Raw genomic sequence first — 23,588 nt, 5'->3', positions numbered from 1 at the left:
CTCAATGGAAGGGCAGAAGTGTTGCTAAGCTATACCCTCCCCATCCCCATGGTCTGATCTGACCCAGGAGATGCAGAGCAGAGGGACAGAGCAACTCCTGTAGGAAATTGAGCTGTTCAACCAGTTGCAAGGAAGAAAGAGTGAAAGTGGGGCAGAGACACAAGAGAAGGGCAAGTGAGAGAGAAGATCAACCAATGAGGAAACATGGACCTCATGCAGATCTCTCAAATATTTATAGGAAGGCTGGAAATTTGAAAGCTGGCTAGATGTTTGATTGCAGGACGAAAACAGTTCACTTTTAGAGGTACGCTCATTGTATCTGATTTTTTTTGTTGTTGTTGTTACCAGAGATTGAACTTGGGGCCTTGCACTTGTGAGTTAGGTGGCAGAACCACTGAGCTAAATCCCCGGCCCTTGTATTTGATTATTTTTAAGGACTATCTTTTAGATATAACCACTAGAATATTTAGAGATGAAGTTATATGTCTGCAAACTGTCATCAAAACAGTAAAGCAGGGGCCGGGGATTTAGCTCAGTGGTGCCACTGCCGCCTCACAAGCACGAGGTCATGAGTTCGATCCCCAGTACAAAAAACAAACAAAACAGTAAGAAGGAGAAAAAGGGGTGTTGAAATAAAATAGGAAGTGAGTCCACAGCTGTTAACCAGATGATGGAAGTGTGTGGCTTTTTGTTTTGTTTTGTTTTTTGGTACCAGGGACTGAACTCAGGACCTTGCACTTGTGAAGCACGTGGAGGAACCATTGAGTTAAATCCCCAGCCGTGTACATTGGGGTTTACTATGCTACTCTTTCCACTTTTGTTTTGTTTATTGAGACAGGGTCTCACTATGTAGTTGAGACTGACCTGGAACTCACTGTGTAGCCCAGCCTGGTGTCTAACTCACAGCGATCCTCCTGTCCCAGCCTCCTGATTGCTGGGATTACAGGAGTGCACCACCACACCTGGCCCCTTTCCACTTTTGTATACATTTAAAAATAATGATGAAGTATTTTAAAATTGTACCAAGGACATGAGCAAGAGGTTGGAACTGTAAAAAGCTCAGTTATGATTTAGATAATTGCTCAGGAAAGTCAAACCCTTTGAGGAAATGGAAAGATTTTTAAAAAATGAATGAACCTATATGCAATGAAGACCCAAGAGATGCAGTTTTTTGCAGTGCAGGGGACTGAAGCCAGGGCCTTGCACATGCTAGGCAAGCTCTCCCTAGTCCTGAGAGAAAAAAAGGAACATCAGAATTTCAGAAGGAAGCATGACTAGAAACTCAAAGGAAAAGCAACACACTAAATACAGTGGACCCTTGACTTATGAACTCAATTTGTTTGCAAGAGCTTGTTGCAACCCAAGTTGGTCAATTAAAGGCTCAGTCTCCTCTACACAGCCTTCAAAGTCTCTCTCCTGTACACAGGCAGATCTCAGTGTCCCTCAGAGAGACATTGGCCCAGCACTTCTCAACTAACCCCACAGGAAAGGATGCGGTCATGTTCCTTCCAGAACTCTTCAAGGGTTAAATCTGTATCTGAGACCATCTGGAAGCACAAGCAGCTGACATTTGGGTCATAACTCAAGACTTCGGTCATAAACTAAAACTGAAATCCCAGTCATAGCCCAAGTTGTTTGTTGTATGTTAGGCCAGTTGCTACTTGAAGGTCCACTGTAAATTTTTGTTTTGGTACTGGGGATTGAACTTGGGTCCTTATGCTTGGGAGGCAGGTGGCAGAACCACTGAACTAAAATTCCCAAGTGCTAGCAGGATGAGTACTCTCTACTCAGAGGGAAAGTCCTAGCGCCGTCTGAGGAGACGGAAACCTTGCTGTTTCCACCTTCCTGATCTAGCGCATGTGCAGCATTGGGATCTTCGGACCTGCACAGGAGGTCGGTCGACTTCCTTAGTTCTGTCCATTTATACTGCATGGATTTTGAGGCTATCTAATGTGTTTAATAGTTACTCCTTCTTGTAAACAGAATGTTTCTCTAATGCCATCGTGAAGTGATGTTATTCCAACAATGTTTTCTGTGCTTCTGTCTAAAGTAACATAATAGGTGGTCAGTACCTGCCCAGTGTGACTTTTTGTGTTGCTGGAGATCGAAGCCAGGGCCTCATGCACTTGTTATATCCACAGCCCTGCCTGGTATAATTCTCTCTGTCCTTTACTTTCAATTTCGCCAAGTCCCGATGTAAGCTAGTGCTTGTGTGTGGTGCTTCTCAACATATCCATGGTGAATGTTATTTTTTGCTTTCCCTCATGTATCACAGCCTATGATGTCTATAAAATATCAGATTCAAAACACACACAAAAGGACTGCCAAATTGCTTAAAAACTCAATTTTTGAAGTTATTTTGTTGCAGCCCCTAAGAATCACAAACATGTTTTAACACCAGTGCTGGAAAGAGCATTTATCAGGACTGTTTTATTTGGTTGATCTGTAATTATTGTTACATTTGGGTCTGTTTCTAGCTAAGTCACCTTTCTCCACCACCATGTTGATATATGTGGCACTGAACTGGAATGAGATTATATTCCCTCCTTTGCTCCCAACTTTAACAGTACTGAGAATTGAGTCCAGGGCCTTCACCCTGAGCTACATCCCTGTCCTTTTAGTTTTTAAGACGATCTCACTAAATTGCCCAAGCAGGACTCACACTTAGATCCTCCTGCCTCAGCCTCCTGAGTGATGGGATTATGGGCATGTGCTACAACAGGCCTACCAAGCTATTCAGCACTCACTTGAACTTCAGTTATTTCCTACAGTACATCTGAGTTTGCTTCTTTTTATGTGAGACTTCATCCAAAATTATTTAAACATGAATTTAGACATAAAATTCTAAAATTCTTGCCCTTCAGTCCTTAAAAAGTGCGGCTCTGCAAAGGTTGCTACTGGAGAATCTGAAGTCTACTGGATCTCTAGCTCAGTCTCTCTGGAAGCCTCAAGAATGCCTTTTGCTTATACGACACTTTACTCCCAGCAATGAAAATCAAAGAAAACGTCAGAGATGTTAACAACACGAGGGTCTCATGACACTGAGTGAAACGTGACAACACGCACACTCTATCCTTTAACCCTGTCACGAAGCACGCGAACTGAATGGAAAAGCGTCTAGGGGTGCAGACAGATGGCAAACTTGAGAACAGGGCAAAGATAAACCAAAGTTCAGGTACTGATTTTCCTGGCAAGGGGTGGACACATCTAGGACTGCCCTGAGTGGACCAGTGGCAGCCCAAATGTGGACGGCGACACGAGAACTCTTCATTATAGTTAAAAACCTGACATTTTCACTCACACATGACCTATGACAGACGGCCTGCAAGTGGCTCCTACATCGGGATGCTGAGGCCAGCAGCAGCAGGCTGTACACCCGAGTTGTGGCACTGGTCACTAATGTCCCCAAACGCCAAGGAACTAGGGACGGGAATGTTCCAGGTTTGCTCTAAATTGACAAATGGAGGACTAGGGATGCAGTTAAGTAGCAGAGCACTTATTCAGCATTTGCAAGGCCCTGGGTTCAATCCTATACCACAAGAAAAAAGTCACCTAGCCCTGTGCATGTGTCCTCCTATCCCGTCCCGGAACCACACCACCAACTGAATGGGGCCTCGTCACCCTCAGAAACTGCTCCTGGCCCTTTTCTGCCACCCAAGAGTCAGCCTGGAGATGTGTTTTTGCTACGACGATGGACTCCTAGTTTCACCAGCATGAGCCGTCCACCCCGACCTGTCCCAGATGTCAGCATCCCCATGCACTGCCCAGGCCCTGCCACATTGCTGGCCCTCCGGGAGGGTGGACTGCACACCCTCCCCCTTCGCTGTTCAGCTTTCCAAGTGCCGGACAGGGAGGACTTGTTTCACTGAATTTCTTATCAGCCAAGTTCCTTCTCCTAGGTGATGACTTCTAATAAATTACAATTTTCCGAAGGATCGGCCAAAGGAAGAAGCGTGTGAAAAGCACAACGGTGTCCAGGAGAGCGTTTATTTGTACGGAACAGTTTTAAAAATACAGAATAAAATAGCTTTATCTCTACTATTATTCACAACATCTGGTCCAAATATTACATATTTTTAAAATACTTAAACATTTAATGAAGCCATGTTAGAAAAACAATATGAAAATTCTTTTTAAAAACTCCATAAAAGAATTACACATCTCAAAAAACAACCCCACCCCAAATACCCTCAGTATGCAAAATAAAAATAAAAAACAAAACCCCAGAAAGGTATATAGGCAAAGTCAGTCACAAAACGCAAGGAAAATAGAGGCATCTCCACTGTTTTAGGAACAGTCAGAAATTTATTAGCGTGTCAGACAACTGAAGGGGTGTTTGTGGGGACGGCGAGTCAGATGACAATGCTGGGAGGGTCCCGCGTGCCTGGGACACACATCAGCTCCATGGACGCTGGGCGGTGGGGCAATGGGAGGCACAGTCAACAGGCAGAAGGACGGGAATGCTCGGGAGGCTGCTGAGCAGGGCTCCTTAGGGACCTCGGACAGAGGCTGACCTGACGGCTGGCAAACGCGGGCGGCCCTCTTGTCCTCTTCAGGCTCTGGCTGCAGGAGGAACGGAGGGTGGGAGGTGTCCTATTCTCTGAGACCAAATCATGAGGGACAGCGGACCACGCACAGCACTCGGACCCCCAGCAACGGGCAGTTCTGCAGGAACTGGGGCCCCCGGGGCTAACGCGGTAGGCAGTGGGCAAAGGCTGGCGACTGGCAGCGGGCGGACAAGCAGGTCCTCAACAAGCCATGCCAGGCCTGGCGTCTGCAGCCAGGACAGCAGTTCGGGTACAGCCCCTCAGGATGGGGCCTATTCTCTCACCAGCTCCTTACTCACCTGCTACGTGGCCAGGCCACTCCTGTGGCATGGATACTACCGGAGATCAAACTTGTCAGCTTTGAATCAGTATCTCAGCAGGGACATGAATGAAAGACATAACAGCTTAGCTCATGGTCATAAAATAGGTGCGTGGGTAAATAAAGTACACACATACTAGAGATTCATCAATGGAGAAATTCTATCAGCACATGACATTGTCATGAAAATTATATCATTCCCTCCCTGGAAAACTGTGACTTATCCTGGGCAGAAATGTTATTTTATTATATGGAAAATACTGCAATATTCATGCATAAATCAAGTTGTCATCATGAAAGTCAGTGTTCTACAGTATAAAGCAAATCCTGCATGTGAATTTGTTACCATGAAAACGGGAAACCATCAGGACCCAGGTATTTCATTCTCGCTGGCCTGGAAAAGCGTATCTCTTCAGTCCCAGCAAACTGAAAGTTAACACTAGAAACCCTCACAGATTCTGACAATGAACATACCCACGAATCCACACTCCCTCCCTGATGAGAATGAACATCCCAAGACCTGAGCCGTGTACCATCACTCTCACAACTGCAGGGTCCCCTAGTGCAACCCAGCAGTCTCTCCCACAGGCTTTTTCCACTTTCCACTCTTTAGGGCCAACAGGAATACGCTCCTCCCGGGACCAGGCAGGTGAAGGTGGTGGGCAGGTGGGCAGGGTGAAAGTCAGACACGGCATGCTCTGCCCAGAATGAGGCTCTCCTGGAAAACAGAGCTCCCAGGACAGCATCAGGCCCCAGAAGTGCGGGCCACCTGCCCGCCAAGCCTCCCCCTCTGAACACGTGAACACACTCTTTTGTGTCCAGTTACAGACGTTCATTCCGCAGCACATCTGCTGCAGGACTACTTCCTAAAATGGCTTGCGTGTGATTTGCCAGTGAGCAGGGGACTCCCATCACTTGAGGGTATTCAGACTCGCCGGGGGCAGCATCTTGTCAGACTGCTCTTTCTCTTTCACATCCCTTTTCTTTCCCCTCCCGACAGAATATCAAAAAAGCAAGGTGGAATCCTGTCTCCACCGGCGTATGGGTGCAGGACTTCCTTCCCCAGCAGAACACTGGAAATCCCTCCTCTATTGGGAGTTGAGGCCCCATGATGATAAAATTGGCCTGCAGAAGAGTCCCCAGAGAGAGGCCCTGTGGGGACGGAAAGCACCCTCTCAAGCTGAGCCGAAGGGAACTTGGGCTTCAATCAGCAATGGTTCTGATGTTTGTATTTGGACACTTGCTCTCCTACTCCCTTAGAGAACTAGAATTCTTCAAATCTCTGGGACATTTAACAGTTTTCCCCATTTTTCAGAGCAGAGAGATTGGAAATGCTGAGCAAACTATAAAGCAAAGGAACAGAGAGCAACACAGGGCAGGAGAGCAGTCATTATCAGGCTGGGGATGGGAACCAGTGTGCTCCTCCTAAAGTCATTACCCACTGAATGCACATCTCAGAAACAAAAAAATTAAATGCAACTTAGAATCTAAGGTCTTTAAGTAGTCTGCAGAAGATTTTGGCAGAACAATGCAGTGGCTCTGAGGTGCTCCTGAAGCCCAAAACTGCCCGGAGTCAAGGGAGCTGCAGTGGCCCAGCCACAGACCCGGTGATGTGAAAATGTCAAGGAGACGCCCGCCCTGTGTGGATATGACTGAGAGCCGGCCCTGCAGGAGACAGGGGCTCGCAAGGCCGTCCAAGCACAGGCAGCTCAACCAGGGAAGAGGCCCAGCCCCATGAAGCAAGGCGACTGCTTTCTGTCTCAGGCTTTTCCTTTGGCTGAAAAACTTCAAATTCAATAGAAGCCACTTTGTCAAAAATAATTTAGTGTCATAAATTAGAGCTCCTCATAGAGGGAGGCTGCTAGCTGCTTTCCTCGCCATCTTCTGTAACAATTCACTCAAACAAGGCGGCACATGGCTAAGGGAACTCACCTCCCTTCTGCCCGACCAAGATCCAGTGGACACGCAACGTGACAATGCCCAGAAAGTCTCCCTAAGCCAGGGCAGCTGGAAATGACTGGCAGCAGCAGAATGGGGAGAAATGACTTTGTCAGGAGGGTGGCTCTGTTTGGTTACCTAGCCCAGCTTCCCTTCTTCACAGAACAAATTCACGTGTAACTTGACCCAGGTTCCTGGGCGCTGGTCCAGTAGTCAGTTTTGATAAATAGATTAGGCATTACAGTATTTACACTTTCATGGTATCAGGCAATACAAAACACAACCACAACAATGGTTACTGGCCTTCAACAGCCATTACAACAAGCTTCCCTGATGGTATCCACAGCTTTACAAATGCTGGTACTTTTCTTAATAGGGTGGAGGTTGTTGGGTGGGGGACAAGGAATAGGGATGCAAGGGAAGAGGGTCACATGGAAAAACACTGATTTGGAAAATCTGCGATAGTCAATAACATTAAATAGGAATAAAATATTGTAATTATAGATGCGCGCAACAGTCACACCCACATGACAGCAGAGCTAGGACACATAAGCTTACATGGCCGGGGCCTTGAGTGGCACTCTGTACCAGCCAGGAGCGATATATGCCCAATAAGGTGTCTCGGCCATTGAAAGGCCCAGTCTGAAAAGCGTTGCCTTGGTAGGGGCCAGAGTGGCAGGGGAAAGAGCATCAACAATCCCACTGGCAGCCGGGCATGGTGGCGCACACCTGTAATCCCAGCACTCAGGAGGCTGAGGCAGGAGGATTGCTGTGAGTTTGAGACCAGCCTGGACTACACAGTGAGTTCCAGGTCAGTCTCAACTACATAGTGAGACCCCCGTCTCAAAAAAAAAAGAATCCTATTGGCTTTGGGGTCCTCTCCCTTCCCTTTTTACCCCCTAAACAGGGTCCCACTTAATACTTACACAGATCTGCAACACCCTATCAGGGCCCAGGGCAGCCAGGTCACTGTTCCCAGGCTAGTTAACAGCCTCCCGTGGACTAGCAGGGAACAGAATCACCTGACAGGCAGCTGTGACGATGTGAGGATATTGGTGGCCCTAGCCCAAGCTCAGGTCAAATGAAGAGAATGTGGGTTCAGGGGCTTTCTGTCTCAAAAGCCCTGGACCCTGGAGGCAACGTTGTAGGAACACTAGCACTGGGCAGCGAACTGGAAAAAAGGGGAAATGCTGATGATCCCAGGTGCCCGCTCCCACAGAAGGGCTGGAATTTCAAGTTTAGTGACCATGGCCAGCAATGGACACTCTCAAAGGGCAAGAGGTCAAGGGCTTAAATAAGCAGCCTGGTGAGACACCATATTAGACACAATCACCACCCGTGACAGAAAAGCAATGTGCAACAACCTGTCTTAGCTCTGGGGCACAGGATGCAGATGCAGATCTACAAACATATATTTGACTTCTTGTTACTCGGCAAGGAACTACAGGTACACGCCTCACTGCAGCCAGGCCACAGGGCACAGCTAAGGCTATACCGTGGCCTGCGAGTCTCCATCTGAACTCCGGCTATTTTCGCTCTTCCCTAAGCCTTTCCATGTGTAGCCTACAAAGGTTGGGCTGACGGGCAGGTAGCTGAAGCATCTGTATTTCTTGATAATGTTCATGCCGAACGGCAAGTTGTAGGATTCCATGCCATCGAGCGACTTGTTTCCTTTGCTCACGCCTTTCTTCCATTTCCTGATTCCTCTTTCCTCTGGGGTACCTGACACACAGAAGCACGAGCATGCACACGCATGCGTGAGTACACACACACACACACACAACAAAATAAAGCAATGCTTAGTTTAACATTTCTATCAGAAACGAGGCTGCCGTAACCAAGCTCCGCCCTATCTACACGACGGCAAAAAGACCGAGAAGCTGAGGCTCTCAGGTTTCCGGGTACCCAACCAAAGTCCAAGAATCACTGAGCTGTTCTTGTCCCTCTCATCCCACACCCGATGGCCCCCTGAAGGCTTTCTGTCCTCCCACCCGTCCCCATGGCCGACATTCTCAGTGCTGGTTGCTGAGGTCCAACCTGGGCACATCCCCACTTTCCATCCCACCGTGTCAGACGACCAACTCCATCTCACCACGCACTTCCAAATCAGTCAAACACTGTGCAAAAAATCTCTCTCTAAAACGCAAATCTGAGTTTGCAGAACAGGCCTAGAGCTTTTGTTACACTTACAAAACTTTCATCAGTCAGTTACTGCATTCCACTCGCTGCTTTGCTCCATTGTTTTCTTTTTTGGTACTGGGGATCAAACTCAGGACCTTGCACTTGGCAAGACAGACGGCAGAACCACTAAGCTACATTCCCGGCTGCTTTGCTCCATTTTAGTTAGTTTTTTCTCTTTGAGACAGGGTCTCACTATGTGGTTCAGACTGACCTGGAACTCACTATGTAGCCCAGGCTGGTCTCCAACTCACAGTGATCCTCCTGCCTCAGCCTCCGAGTGCTGGGATTACAGGCGGGCACCACCACGCCCGGCCTTTTGCTCCACTTTAGTGTGTGGGTGGGGAGGCACTGGCTTGTTCTTGGACTTGAAAGTCTCATTGAGATATTTCTCATAAGACAACCTACTACAAAATGCCTCAACTAAGAGACTACTTGGGAACCTAGGGGGAGACACACCAGACAGGATTCACAGCCCCTTCCCTGTAGGCAGCACACTAGTATCCAGCTGCTGTCTCAGGGAAGCTAGGATGGCTCCAGGCTGGGCCACATCCCCACCTAGGCCACCAACCAGGGCTTGGCGTGGAACCATCAACAGGGGTTAATGGGTGATGCAGGGGCAGCCTCCATAGCATCATCCTTGGTCTTGGCCTTGCCCACCTCAGGAATGACCAGTCTAAAGGACAGAGTCCCAGGGAGAAGGGCCAGAGCATGTTACCAGCAGCTTAGGAATGCATGAAAGGGCTGGGGAAGTAGCTCAGTGGCACCACACTTGCCTGGCAAACACAAGGTCTTGAGTTCAATTCCTGGTATGGGGGAAAAAAAGGAATGCATGACAAGTGCTGAGAGCTACACTGCATGCTGTGGGCACAAGTGAGAAGGGGGCAGGAGCCAAGAGTGGGCGTGAGGCAACCCACTACCATCACACTACACACAGGTCTCCTGCTCCCTCTTAATGCCATTCACAACCTATTAACAAAAACATTTCAACCACTTTAGAAGAGCTTCAGGCCGGGTGTGGTGGCGCACGCCTGTAATCCCAGCACTCAGGAGGCTGAGGCAGGAGGATCGCTGTGAGTTCAAGACCAGCCTGGGCTACATAGTGAGTTCCAGGTTAGTCTCAACAACATAGAGAGACTCTGTCTCAAAAACCCAAAAAACAAACAAACAAACAAACAAAATAGAAGAGCTTCAATCAGTGATGGCTTTGAACTCTTTCCTCTTCCTCTCTGCCCCTCTCTTCCCTGCCCTCTCCCACTCCCTCCCTCTGACTTAGATGTTCCCTAGACTAGTTTGAACTCCTGGGCTTAAGAGATTCTCCTGCCTTACCTCCCAAGCAGCTGGGACTACAGGCATGCGTAACCAGGTCTAGCTTTTGCTTCCAGTTTTCATTCAATGAAAAAACAATGCGCATAGTCAGAAAGCATGTTTTACATACACCACATACCTGGGATGGTGTTGTCCAAAATAAAAGCCACACAGCCTCCTACAAACATAGCAGTTGTGAGAAGAACATTTAAGACTTGATCTATTCCTGTTATACCTAGAAACAGAACAGAGACCGTATTACTGCTGTAGCCAGTACAGGCTTTAATTTAGAACAGGCAATGGGGTGGGTGCAATTCTGCCAGTCCATGTAGAAGGTGAAAATGTAAACTGCATGTATAGATAAATTACTGCCAGAAATGTTTTAAACTACTATGAATGCTTCCAACATTAATCCAAAGCAAGTCCATAAGGACAATTCCTAACAGTGGTCAGGTGAACCTAATAAAGTGCCATTTATCCTACAATATACTCTATAGTCACTGGAGTGTTGTGTGTAGACAGAAATATTTTTATATAAAATATGGCCATTATAAGGCTGAAAAAAATTACACACTGGCTCAGACAAAAATCTTTTGTGTATCTGTAAATACACAAGTGTTTTCAATATCCTAGGTTCCTAATCAGCACAGCTGCTTTCAAGCAGCAGCAACCGACTTATGAAAATGTCCTCCCATGAATAGAACGGATTAAAATGTAAAAAAACAGCAAGAACTCCTTGTTATTAGAAGTTCTCGTGCTTTCTAACCCTAACCTAAGTGCTTGCCTGCTGTGTGCAAAGCCGGTGGTTCTATCACCACCCTGCTCCCTGCAACACTGCTGTCCTGTGTCCCTACAGCAGGATGGCTGGGTACGAGCCAGGGAGTTAACTGTCCCAAGTCACAGCCTGCTGATCAATTTCCCAGGACCAATAGTCTAGTTTTGTCTGAGGCAACTTCATAGAACAATCACGAATAATGGGAACTGAATTACAGCATGCCTACACTCACAACAGCTAAAACACAGAGCAACTCAGATGCTCGCGAGTGGATGAACGAACAGATGATGGCACATACATACAACAGAATATTATTTAGTCATAAAAAAAGGATGAAGCTCTTTTTAAACATGCTATGACGTGAATTAATTTTTTTTTTCTTTTTGGACACTGGTCTTTGCTATGTAGTTCAGGCTGATTCAAGGCGACTCCCCTGCCTTAGCCTCCCAAGTGCTGGGACAAGTGTGCACCACCATGCCCAGCTAACACGAAGGAATCCTGAAACTATTAAGTTGAGCTAGGGGAACAGGATAATATAGATTTACTGATTTACTGTTTAACAAACAGTTTCATTTTGGAATGATGACATGTTATGGAAACTGGATGGGGTAGCTTAACATTACAAAGGTAGTAAATATCTTCAAATAGGTAAATTTTGGGCCGGGGATTTAGATCAGTGGTGCTGCCACCTGCCTTGCAAGTGCCAGGACCTGAGTTCAAACCCTGGTACCAAAAAAACAAAAGGTTAATTTTAATGTCAACTCCTCAAGAACATATACATACACAATGTAAAAATGATACTTAGTAATTGCACAATTGCTAAAATAACTATCAGTAGCCACAGTTATCTTTATTTAGTGGCACTAGGTGCCACACCCAGCTATTTCTTAAAATAGCTGCTCATTCTTCACGACAACAGGCTATGAACACAACAAGGAGGAGTTCAGAAGGTTAATATGGAATTTAACATAGCTATAATATAATAAAAAACATGTATTTCAGCCATGTGTGGTTGGTGCACACTTGAAATCCCAGCACTCACTCTGGAGGATGATCCAGGAGAATCACAAGTTAGACTGCAGGCCGGGGAACTTAGCAAGACCTTGTCTAAAAAAACATTTTTTTTAATGGCTGGCTGGGGTGTAGCTCAGTGCAAAGGCCCTGGATTTAATCCCCGGTGCTAGAGAAAAAAAAGAAAAAAATGAAAATCTGTGTTCTGAATATATGAAGTTTTAAAAAACCACACATCTTTGACCAGGTGTAGTACCTTATCCCTGTCATCCCAGCACTCAAGAGGCTGAGGCAAGATCACGGTCACACGTTTCAGGCCAGCCCGGTCTCCACAGTGAGTTCAAGGCCAGTCTGGATTACATAGCAAAATCCTGTCTCAAAAAACAAAAACCAAACCAAACCAACCCACAAGCAAACAAACAAACCCCCAAAATATCACAAATCTCAGCAGGCATAGTCTGAGAAGGGGATTTTAGAGAAGCAGTCTGCAAGGATGAGGATCACTGTAAAGAGACTGCAGCTTCCACGTGAGTTGTACTCCAGCTATGTACGAGGCCGCGGGCTTCCAGGGGGACTGCCACAGAGTGAGACGCAGACGAAGGCATACAACATGCTGCCCAAAAAGACTCGGCGCCTCTTCTCCTCACCTGTGACAAGAGGGTTCTGTCTGAGGTAACTTGGAAGGACGAGCCCGAAGAAGATGGAAAATCCAAGCACAAAAAGGTTCCGGGAGGAATTCAAGTCAATGAACTGCAGGTTGGACAGGCCAACGGCGGTGATCATTCCTGTAGGAGAAACACCAGACTCGGGTCCCACTGAGCTCCCCAAAGCACAGGGACAGGGTGTAGCACTGGGACGCAGATGCCCTGGTGTCCTGTCGGAAATGAGCTGAGAGCCCGAGCTGTGGCAGGAAGCAGGCGGGCATGAGATCAGCATCGCATCCGCCTCCATCACACCAGCACATGACCAAGGATGCGGCCTCTCCCTACAAAGTTCTCTCACATTGGGAACTCACCCAAATACCCAAACATAACTAAACGAACCAGCCATCATATCCAGAGTCCCACTGCAAAAACAGTCAGTTCTGAATGGCCTATTCATAGGAGAAGGTAATTGAATTAGACCAATTAGAAATTACAATTTAACTAGATTTAATCTTAATTTTCATACTGCTGGATCTACCTTCAGCATAAATTCAAATGACAAAATAATGTAGGCCTTTATTTTATTTATTTATTCATTCATTTTTTTGGTATTGGGGATCAAACTCATGTCCTTGCGCTTGTGAGGCAGGCGGTGGAACCACTGAGCTAAATCTCCAGCCCTGCAGGTCTTTATTTTATTTTTTGATACCAGGGATCAAACTTGGGACCTTGTGGTTCCAAGGCAGGCAGCAGCATTACTGAGCTAAATCCCCAGCCCAGTTTTTATTTAACTTTGTTTTAAAACAGAAATTTACTTCAATTTTACTGAAGGGAATCAGCAAAGACCCCAGGAGCCCTGTTAAGAATTACCAAAGTGAGCCAGGCATGGTGGCACACGCCTGTAACCCCAGCGCTCAGGAGGCTGAGGCAGGAGAATCGCTGTGAGTTTGAGACCAGCCTGGGCTACACAGTGAGTTCCAGAGTCTGCTCAACTACATAGTGAGACCCTGTCTCAAAAAAGAAAGAAAAGAATTAGCAAAGTGAATTTGATCCCCAGCACCAAAAAAAGAATTAGTAAAGTGAAGGGGAATGAGAAAAAATTAGAACCAAGATATACCACGTACAGGTACAGTAATGAATGTGATCATATGTATCCCTAAAATGTACCAATAAACTTAATGAATAAAAAAAGAATTAGCAATGTGAGGAAAGGTGCCGAGGGAAGCCATCCCTCCGGAGGGGTGGGGCTTTACCAAAGAGCGTGCAGAAGAGGGCTCCGAGCACTGGGTCCGGCAGGGACGCGAAGAGGGCACTGAACTTGCCGATCATGCCCAGGCCAAGCATGAGGGCGGCACCATACTGGATCACCCGGCGGCTGCCCACCTGCGGACACGAGAGGACACAGATCACCCACCGCCCTCTAGCAGCACCCACTGCCAGCCTGCCTGGGCTCCCAGATCAAATGCGACAGTCCTCAGGCAGAACTTAGATTAGTCCCTCAACCCTCAGGGAACAGGGACTGTTGAGAAGACCCGCCAAAGAACACTTCCCTCACCTGCCTGTCCTCCCCTCAGGTCCGGCTCCATCCTATGCATGGGTAGGTAGCCCCAGCTCCGGGCCCTGGATGGAGTCACTGGCTGGGTCAGGCATGAACTCTGTCCCCATTTCTCTGCTGGGTCCCTCATCCCACTCCTCACTAAGTCAACTCACCAGGAACGCGTCAGCTTCAGCGCCACCTTCCTTGCATCCCCGACCATTGGATAAACACCCCCACCCCACATTTCTGGAACTACCTTCTCTTCAGGCATGGTGTCCTGCCCATGAGAGGTGGTATGGGTTAGGCCCCGAGTGCAGAACTAACCCACCTCTGACCACACGACTGGACAGGTGCCCTCTCTGGCTCTCAGGACCCTCACCTACCACACAGAAGCCGCGTGGTCTTGCTGAAGAAGTGACACAATGTGCCTGAAGGGGTCTGACTGGTGCCTGGCCGGCAGCAGCCTTTCCTCTACCCACCATCCCCGATACCATCACGAGTGGCCTTTCTAACACACTGATTTGAGTGGGTGGGTAGGGTCAGTTCTTGGCTGAAATCCTCCAGTGCTTAGGAAATCAAGTCCCTATCTCCGGCTCTCCCCAAGAAGCCATGCCTGCCAGTGCGTTCCTTCACCTGTGTCTGAGTCTCAGGCATGCTGGGGCTCAGCTCCTGTTAAACCTGACCTCTCCCTTCTAGAAGGTTCCATCTCCCCTACCCGGACCCGACTCCAGGACCTGGCACGGTCGGCCCCTATTCTTTGGTGCCTCCCATGGACTAAACCCTGAGGGTGTAAGACAGGCAAAGAAATGGGGAGTGTGTCCAGGACCTTAGGTACACATGACTTACAGTGAGAAGATGGCTACTTAAATAAAATGAAATGAGACAAAATTTAAAATTAGTTTCTCCTTTGTTGGTAGCTTAGTATTCTTGCTCCACTGCTGCAGAGTTCTGGACAGTGCTGCTCTACTGGACCTCAAAGCTCCAGGAAGAAAGCGAGGAAAGCATCAGAGCCCAATCTTTATCATACAGATGAAAAAACAAACACCTGTCTAGCTGGACCCACCCCAATCCAGCCCTTCTCTATACCACACAATGTAGGCAAGCAGTGGAGATCACATCAATGGATGAAGTGAGCAAAAATGACTTCTGCTTGGCTGCAATTATGCAGTAAAGAAGCCTTTCATTTAAAGACGAATCACTTCTCAGCAAACATTTGTGAGAAGCTACTATGTGACCAGCATAGGGGACAGGCAAATACAAAACTGAGTAAGTTCTAAGCCTGGGTTCAAGTAACTGTATTGTTCTGCTGAGTGGGAGCCCAGCAGCAGGAAGGAAACTGAGCTGGGCAGAGTTGCTGGAGTGGGTCCCGGGGCTGAGAGTTCATGGGAGGGGGGTGCTGCCAGCAGAGAGAATTGCCTACGAGGCTGAGACTCCAGCAGGTTGGGCAGCCCTGCCAGGCAGGCGGTGAGAGGGACCAGGCTGGACTCAGGGAGGCCTGCAATGCTAGAGCTTATATGGAAACAGGTCGGCCTTTGCTGCTGGCCATTCTTCTGCTCAATGACAGTATGTGAGGGCCTAGTTCTGCTTTTCGTTAAACAGCAGTGGCATAGCCCTCCTGGTGCTCAAATAGGCCTTCTGTGTCTCCTCCCATCCTCCGACTCCCTGTAGCCTTGTCCGCAGCTCCTCTTAAGGACCTCCTTCCTAAACAATGATGGCTCTGCCTCTAGAACCGCTGGAGTCGGCCCTTCATTGTTGACTTCCCAAGTCTTCAACAGTGTGGAATGCAGAGAAGAGAACTGACCTCCCCCATGTACCATCCAAGATATATATGACAGGGAGGTGGTGTTCACTCTTTCTCGAATTAAAAGAAGAGTCAACCAGCTCCAACAACACCCGAAGCTTACCATGCACCTGCTACATCTGAGCAGCTAAGTGCTTTACACTAAGCTGCCTTTATAGACTATAGCCTGGGAAGCACAAAGGCAACACTAATTGGTGGCCACATTAAGATAAAGTGACATAGGCAGGGCTAGAACCCAAAGCAGTCACCCATGCCATCATGCCGCACTGCCCTCTCTGGAGGACACAGGTTGGAACCCACTCAGCAGAGGAGTCAGGACAGGTGACCCCATCTCTGGACACAACAGGCCAACAACTCCATGGGCAGACGAAATGGGTGGATCCGAAGCTGCCAGGCAATGAGGCAGCTCCTCTGAGAGAGACAGACTGCTCTCCTTTAATGTGCACCCTGGGAGCCTGGCTCAATGACTCCGAGCAGCGCAGAGTAGCAGAACTCTCTTCAACAATGGAAAAAGCCCTTCCCCATGTTGTCCACTGGCAGCCCTAAGCCATGTGGACCACTGAACCTGGAAATGGGGCTGGTCTCACTGGGAAAGTGAATGTTTAACTTATTCCAGCTTGACAGTTTTGCGTGGGTACTGACTACTGTGCTAGAAAGCACAGCTCTAGATCTAGCAGGGGGAACTTCAGAGCAGATTCTGCTCAGAGAAGTGGCTTATCCAAGTCTCCTGGCTAGATGAGGGGCAGGACACAGTAGAGTTCCTGCCCGCTTTCTCCTGCATAGTCTTACCAGAGCCGGTAGGACCTGGTTACACAGACATCTCTGCAGCAAGTCCCACACCCAGCTCCAAGGCAGACATGCACAGGGAGACCCTTGCTCTCCTGGATCAAGTCCTGTGATTTGGAGTGATACAAACTTGATCCCAGGGCTGACACTCTGCACTGGACTGGATGCTACCTGTACCTGGGGAGGTAGCTTCAATGTCTGGGTTTGAAGGGATCTGGGGCAACACTGATTAGCTCATTTAGCTGGCATGCTGGGTACAGTGGTGCACACCTGTGATCCCAGCACTCAGGAAGCTGAGGCAGGAGGATCACCACGAGCTCAAGGCCAGCCTCAGCTAGTAAGTTCAACACCAGACTGAAGTACCCCATGTCTTAAAAAAAAAAAAAAAAAAAAAAAAAAAATGGGCCAGGGATTTAGCTCAGTGGTTCTGGCGCCTGCCTTACAAGCACAAGGACCTATGTTTGATCCCTGGTACCAAAAAAAAAGAGTGCTAGCAGGTTCTTTTCAGAACAAGCGGAAGCCATTCAAATTTTCATGAAGATAATTATTCCCCAAACCACTTCAGTCATGTTGTTGATAGGTATTCTGTTTACTTCCCCAGTAAGCCTCGGCTAAGTTATGCCATGTTTTAAAAGGGTACAGAACGAAGATGGCTTATTAAATAAAGTTCCCAAGAATCCCCCACGTCTACAATTTCATGACTACTTTATCTAGGCACCCCACTGTATGCCAAGGGGTCATGGCAGTGAGCTAGCTCGAGTGGCTCATGCCCTACTCTGCGCCTTCAACATCTTACCGCAGGCAGTGACAGGACCACAGGGATGGTGCTGGAGGACATGGCCACCAGATGGCCCTCCCTCCCTCCCTTGCCATGCACTGGGAGCAACAGGCAGCAGATGGAGCCATTGGCGCACATGAGGCTGAGCCCTGGGTGGGCCTGGCAACCAGGGGGGCCCACATGTCAGGTGTGCAGCCTGGTACACTGTCCCCTCACCTGGACTATAATTGAGACGAGTCAACCTTAGCATTTGGTTTCTTTTTACCTGACAGAATCTTGTGTGGAGCTGGGGGGAGGATTCTCTGGACCCCTTCCTCCATCTTCACCTAATCTTACAAAGGTCAAACAGTTTGGAAGGCTTGCGGGCTCACTCCCAAATTCTCAGGTGAGGAGACCCGTGACTCACTTGGGGAACCAGTTCTAACAGTCTCCACTTGCACAACCTTCAGTGGCCGTGGGTCAAAGCTGCATTCCTCAACATCCTGGCAGACAGCACTCTCTGGCCTAAGGCTACTGGGATAGAATTACTTGCAAGTAATAAAGTCGAAAGGCTCAGGTTCTTATGGAAGCTGGTTTGGGGGTGGAGCGGCCCAGATTTACAAGTCTGTGTCTGGGTGGAGTGGGGAGTGGGGTGGGGCAAGCAGGGAGGACACCTCGAGGGGACTCCACATCAGACTTCACTGGAAGGAGACTTCTGCCTCAGAGGCTGGAAAACTGCACCACTCCTTTAACATGATGTGGCTTTCTGTCCTGAGGGGAATCATCTCTGATCTAGAACTCCCAACACTTCTCAAGTGACTCGTCTCCACTCTCATACCACAAAGTGAGCCTTAGCATCAGAGCAAGCTGCTCACTACAGCACCCACCTCCACACAGTCTCTGGCCACCAACAGGGCCTATGTGACCTGCTTCTGGTTTACTTACAACCCTTGATGTTCCTACTTTCTGTTCCCCCCTGCCCCACTGGCTTCCTTGCTGACCTCCATGCCCAGGTCAGGGTCTCCAATGCCACGCCCCTGCCTGGATGTTCTTTGCCTGTTATCAGCAGCTCCTTCCCTCTATCCTTCTGGAGAGGGCCGGCCTGACCATTTAACACTTATTTAACATTTAAAATCACCCAACCCCATGTTTCCACCATCCTCACCCCGGCTGGCACTGTCATTTACTGACTTGCTATGCTCACTGTTGAGAGCTATTCCTCCTGGAATGCAAGCGCCCACTTTTCATTGATGTACCCCTTAACTACCTCACACTGAGCTTGGCACAGGTGGGCTCTCAATAAGCATTTGCAGCTGCATAAAGGAAATACAGCACCTGACTGCCACCCTTCCCAGGCTGGCCAAGGAGAGGAAGGCTTCTAAAAGGCATCTCCAAAACTCACCAAAGGGGAAAAAGGAGTGGGGAGAAGATGATCTCAGAATTCCTGCTGGAATTCACCAAGATCAGTCAGTGAATGGATAAATGTTTAGTGGCCCAACCATGTAACTGGAAAAATATCTGTACCTTTGTAATTCCCAAAACGCCAATGTTGGGACTGGATGAAGTAGAGCCATTGCCAGTACCAAATATGCCATCGAGAACACAGGAGAGACCCTCCACGAAAATCCCCCTAAAATGTACAGGAATGGGAGAAAGAGAAACATTCATTCAATGAAGAAAATACTGAAATAGGGTTTAAATGTTTGCAACCCACACCTGTAGCTTCTGCATTGCCGGGGGAGGGAGAAGAAATCTCAGAATCTTAGCCCCACACTTCACCTGCTGAAGCCCAATCTGTGTTCCAATAGGATCCCTCTTGCTCATCAATTTTAAGAAGCCCCTCTCTGAATCCCACGTTAGACACAAGTGCTCTGAAATAATTTCAAATGAAAACAAGGGACTCTGGCTACATAGTAACACCATTTGGTGACATGAGCTGTCAGGTGAAGTTAAAACATACTAAACACTTAAACATTTAAAGTATGAGTTATTTCATTATATGTAAAAGCTCCATTTGAAAAAGATACAAAAACCAGAACTAAAAGTACCCAGACAGAACCCATGTGAGTCCTACTAAGAACCTGCCCCCTAATCCATCCCAAGCAATCCCTTTTGGAGCCGCAGCTGACAGCTGAGAACTGGGGCTAATCAGGGCTATTCTTTTTGTCTGCAGCATCCTTGGATCAACTTTCTACCGACTTCTACAAGCTAAAGACCAAGAGTTTTGAGGGCATAGACCTTACAGCTCATAAACCTTGAGATTCTGCAAATCGCATCTCTTCTTGCTTTCCTTGTCCCTGGTTCCATGACTTGTAACCGAATGATTACACAGAGCCTGCCCTCAGAACAGCTGAAGTGCACCTGACACCACTGGAACAGGTACTGCCTGTTGCTAAGGCTTCTATTATGGGGCCGGGAATGTAGCTTAGTGGCACTGTGCCTACCCAGCAAGTGCAAGGTCCTGAGTTCAATCCCTGGTGCCACACACACACACACAGACACACACACAAAGTAGGTTTCTATTATGGATGCAAGAAAAGCACATCCATCTACTTTCTGTCTGCCAACTGTGGCAGGCAGGATGGAATGGGGCACTCAGAATTTTTGCAATTCAGAAACAATGAAGAGCCTGTTTTACTGCACAGAGTCTAAAATTTGCGTTTATATGGAGAATGGAAAACAGTTGGGAAAAACAGAAAATCAAAGCACACAATCAAAATGACACAAAACCAAGCAAAGAATAAAGGCAGTTCCTGGCATTTGTTTTGGTGAATTTTAGCTTTAAAGTAGAATCATAAGAGACTTACATGTTTGTCACTGGGGAGAGAAAGGAAAGTCTTTCTTGATGCAGATGAGGGTAGTGACTTGGCCCAAGACGGCCAGCAGTCTGCTGCTTGGCTGCACAAACTCTTGGTTTTTCCAGGGAGGTTTCCCATAAACTCAGCCAATGCACTGGACAAGGCATGAGCCTGCTCAGACCGTACCTGTTTATTGCATGGATGGGAGGTGGCGGGGCGCAGGACAGCCTGGCGCAGGCGTAGTAGTCACCGATGGACTCAATGATGCTGGCCACCACAGCGCTGAGCATGCCGATGACACCGGCGGCAGAGACGGTTGGCAGCCCCCACTGAACTGAGGATGGAAGACAACAGTGAGAGGCATGGCTTCCCTGAAGTTACCAGGACCTCAGGGAACCCTGCAAGAGCCACTATGATTCTAAACTCATGGAAACTGTTTTGAATCTTAATCATTAATGCACCACATGCCTGGGGAAGTCCGGTCCCATTGGTCTCCTCTGTGTCTTTATTTTAAAAGACACCCCTTGCCAGGCATGGTGGTGCCTACCTATAATTCCAGCAGCCATGGGGCTGAGGCCAGAGGATGAGTTCAAGGCCAGCCTGATCTACATAGCAAGACCCCGTCTCAAAAAAAAAAAAAAAAAAAAGACAGATGTTCTTCACGGGAAGAGACACATGCTTCTCTCCTTGCTTCAAAGTCATACTCAGTATGTGCTAAGTTGTGATTTAATGCACTCTGTTGTGGTGGTGGAGAGATCTGCATGAGTGGGATTTATGGCACTGCTCTGAAGAGCACAGTACAAAGCAAGAGTGAACTTGTCTACAGGCCTGCAGCTAGTGAAAAGTCACCAGCTGAACAGACATCTCAACAGTGAAGTGTGTGCAAAACGCTCCTATGCCATGTGACTGGCACTTTTTTTTTTAAAAAAAGTAAACCACAAACCACGTTATGGGAAGGTAACTGTTCTATTTTAGAAAGCAAAGGAAAGTCCCATTGTAGTTTCATTTTGATTATCTGGATTTACTTAATTTTTCATCAAGTTTTTTTCCCTTAAAAAACATATATCACTATTAGTATGAACAGACAATGAAATCACTGGCCCTAGATCCTTGAACCAATAGGCATACATAATACGCCTGCTGAGGATAAAGTGGGTAAAGTGCGATGGATCAAACACAGTGCTATGGCAGAGGCCAGCCCTGTGGCCCAGGGTCCAGGGTCCAGGGTGCTGAGAGGCTCAGGCAGTGTGATGGTTCAAGTTCAAATGAAGCAGCCAAGTGCAAGTGAGGAGGGAAGGAAATGAGAGGCAGATGTGAATCTTGAAGGATGGGGAGTCGTGGAGCACAGAAATGAGATGGTGCTCAGCAGAGGGGGATATGTAGAGCACAGAAGGGGTCAAAAAGCCTAGAGAATCTGGCATTTGTGTCGCAGGTACCTGGAAGCAACCACAGGCTTGGGAAGAGGAAGGTGACCCGTAAGATGTTCAGAACAGGCCTGCAGTGGGAGGGTGAACTGCTCTCATTCTGTCCTGCCCCACCTGTGGGAGCAGTCAGAGGTAGGGGTCCAAGGGCAAAGTGCAATCACCATGCAGGGTGCGGCAGAGGCAGACAACGCCCACCATCCACATGTTAGACCAGCACTTCCTCCTGGGGTTGCTTTGGGGCCTTTATCAAGTCACTCTTTGGGTTTTATTTACTGTGACTGTGGCTGCTGTGACACTGTGATTTCATTTTAGTGTCTTGATTTCAAAGGGAGATTCTTATTTTATTTTGCCTTACAGAGGACATGCCTAATGCAAAAACCCAAAACAGAGCACCTCCCCAGTTCAGGGGTAAACTGGGGGGCTATTGAGCTACATTCCACCCCTTTTAAAAGAAAATTTTGGGACAGGGTCCTGCTAAGTTGCCCAGGTTGCCCTCAGACTTGAAATGCTCCTGTCTCGGTTTCCAGGTAACTAGGATTACAAGCATCTGCCAATGAGCCTGGCTCAAATCTGATACTTCCTGAGCATCAACTCGATACCACAAGTGGAAAATTCCGTATCTCAACCCTGTGTGACAGACCAGTCAAAATCCAGGTGAACTAAAAACACAGTGTGAAAGTTACCTTCCGGCGAGTGTGTCTAAGGTAAACATGAAACAAATGAACTGCACAGCCAGTCATATCCTATCTCCAAAATATTTCATTACGTATGTGCAAATATCCCAAAATTTAAAAAAACAACAAATGAAAGGTCTTAAGTCCAAAATAGCCTTGGTCCCAAGCTTTTCTGGAATAGGGGAAACTATTTTTCAGAAAGTACTTTCTATTTTCTCTACCTCTTTACACTTGCTGCTTTATTATTTTCCTAACTTTTACCTAAAGTCCTTAAAAATCTCGTTGCTAAAACCTTTACTCCATCCACGTCAACATTTAAACTGTGCTCCCCACTTCTGTTTTCTGTCCCCTCTCTCCTTCTAGCCTTCTGTCTTAAAGCAGTTACTTTATCTCTTACAATTTGTTTTGTTAACTTATAGCAGATTGTTTTCAACTATGGCACTGCTGACATTATGGATCAGAAATCTGTGTATTAACATCAATCCAGGTAATTCTTACCATACCAGAGGCTAAGTACCACAGCTCTTGATATCTGATGTTTAAAAACCTGCCTCTGGATTGATCCGAATCACAGTGAGCACACACAGCCAGACTGCTGGATGGATATGGCCCCATGTTTCTGAGGGCACTCACCTTGGCAGCAGCCTGTGCCAGGTGCCGAGGAGCCACCACCCCCAACTCCTGCGTCATCTCCTGACCGCCTCACAAAGAGATTTTAATCTCACTTCATCCCAGATTAGAGGTATGCTTGTGAACCAGGTGCATTCTCTTGGGGAAATGGGATAGGCATATATAAATACACTTAGGCCCCATGTGACCTGATGAGAATGTTATTTTAGAAAGACTAAACTTTGTAAAGCTTTTGTGAATGTAGCAAGAACAAACGGGAGAAGAGCCAGCAGTCATCGTTCAACATGTGTGCAGGAGCCATCTCTGACTCCTTAAATACATCTGGCTTTTCTGCTTTTTCACCACACCATTATAAAATATGAAAACAAGACAATTCAACAGGAGAATAAATTGACTCAACTTGACTAAGCTTGGACTAGCACTCTAACAAAACCCCCAAATTCTGGGGACAGCATCTGTCT

The 23,588-nt window shown here is 47.5% G+C and overlaps 1 protein-coding gene across 2 annotated transcripts in view; it reads right to left on the bottom strand.

Annotated features, from left to right (window-relative positions):
• Nucleotides 1–7,635: 7,635 nt before the first annotated feature.
• Nucleotides 7,636–23,588, bottom strand: part of Slc23a2 (solute carrier family 23 member 2) — a 114,256-nt gene continuing 98,303 nt past the window's right edge. For both annotated transcript variants that reach the window (XM_033761198.1, XM_010607533.2), the window contains exons 11-16: nucleotides 20,586–20,733; nucleotides 19,126–19,231; nucleotides 13,974–14,103; nucleotides 12,724–12,861; nucleotides 10,430–10,525; nucleotides 7,636–8,526 (exon numbers count right to left, since the gene is read on the bottom strand). In XM_033761198.1, coding sequence (XP_033617089.1) covers nucleotides 8,294–8,526; nucleotides 10,430–10,525; nucleotides 12,724–12,861; nucleotides 13,974–14,103; nucleotides 19,126–19,231; nucleotides 20,586–20,733 — 851 coding nt within the window. In that variant the 3' untranslated portion in view covers nucleotides 7,636–8,293. The remainder of the gene's footprint in view (nucleotides 8,527–10,429; nucleotides 10,526–12,723; nucleotides 12,862–13,973; nucleotides 14,104–19,125; nucleotides 19,232–20,585; nucleotides 20,734–23,588) is intronic.

Source organism: Fukomys damarensis, unplaced genomic scaffold (assembly GCF_012274545.1).
Source record: "Fukomys damarensis isolate Sample0158 unplaced genomic scaffold, DMR_v1.0_HiC HiC_scaffold_7, whole genome shotgun sequence".
In the NCBI taxonomy this organism is placed as follows: domain Eukaryota; kingdom Metazoa; phylum Chordata; class Mammalia; order Rodentia; family Bathyergidae; genus Fukomys; species Fukomys damarensis.
This window is presented reverse-complemented; position numbering and strand designations above follow the sequence as displayed.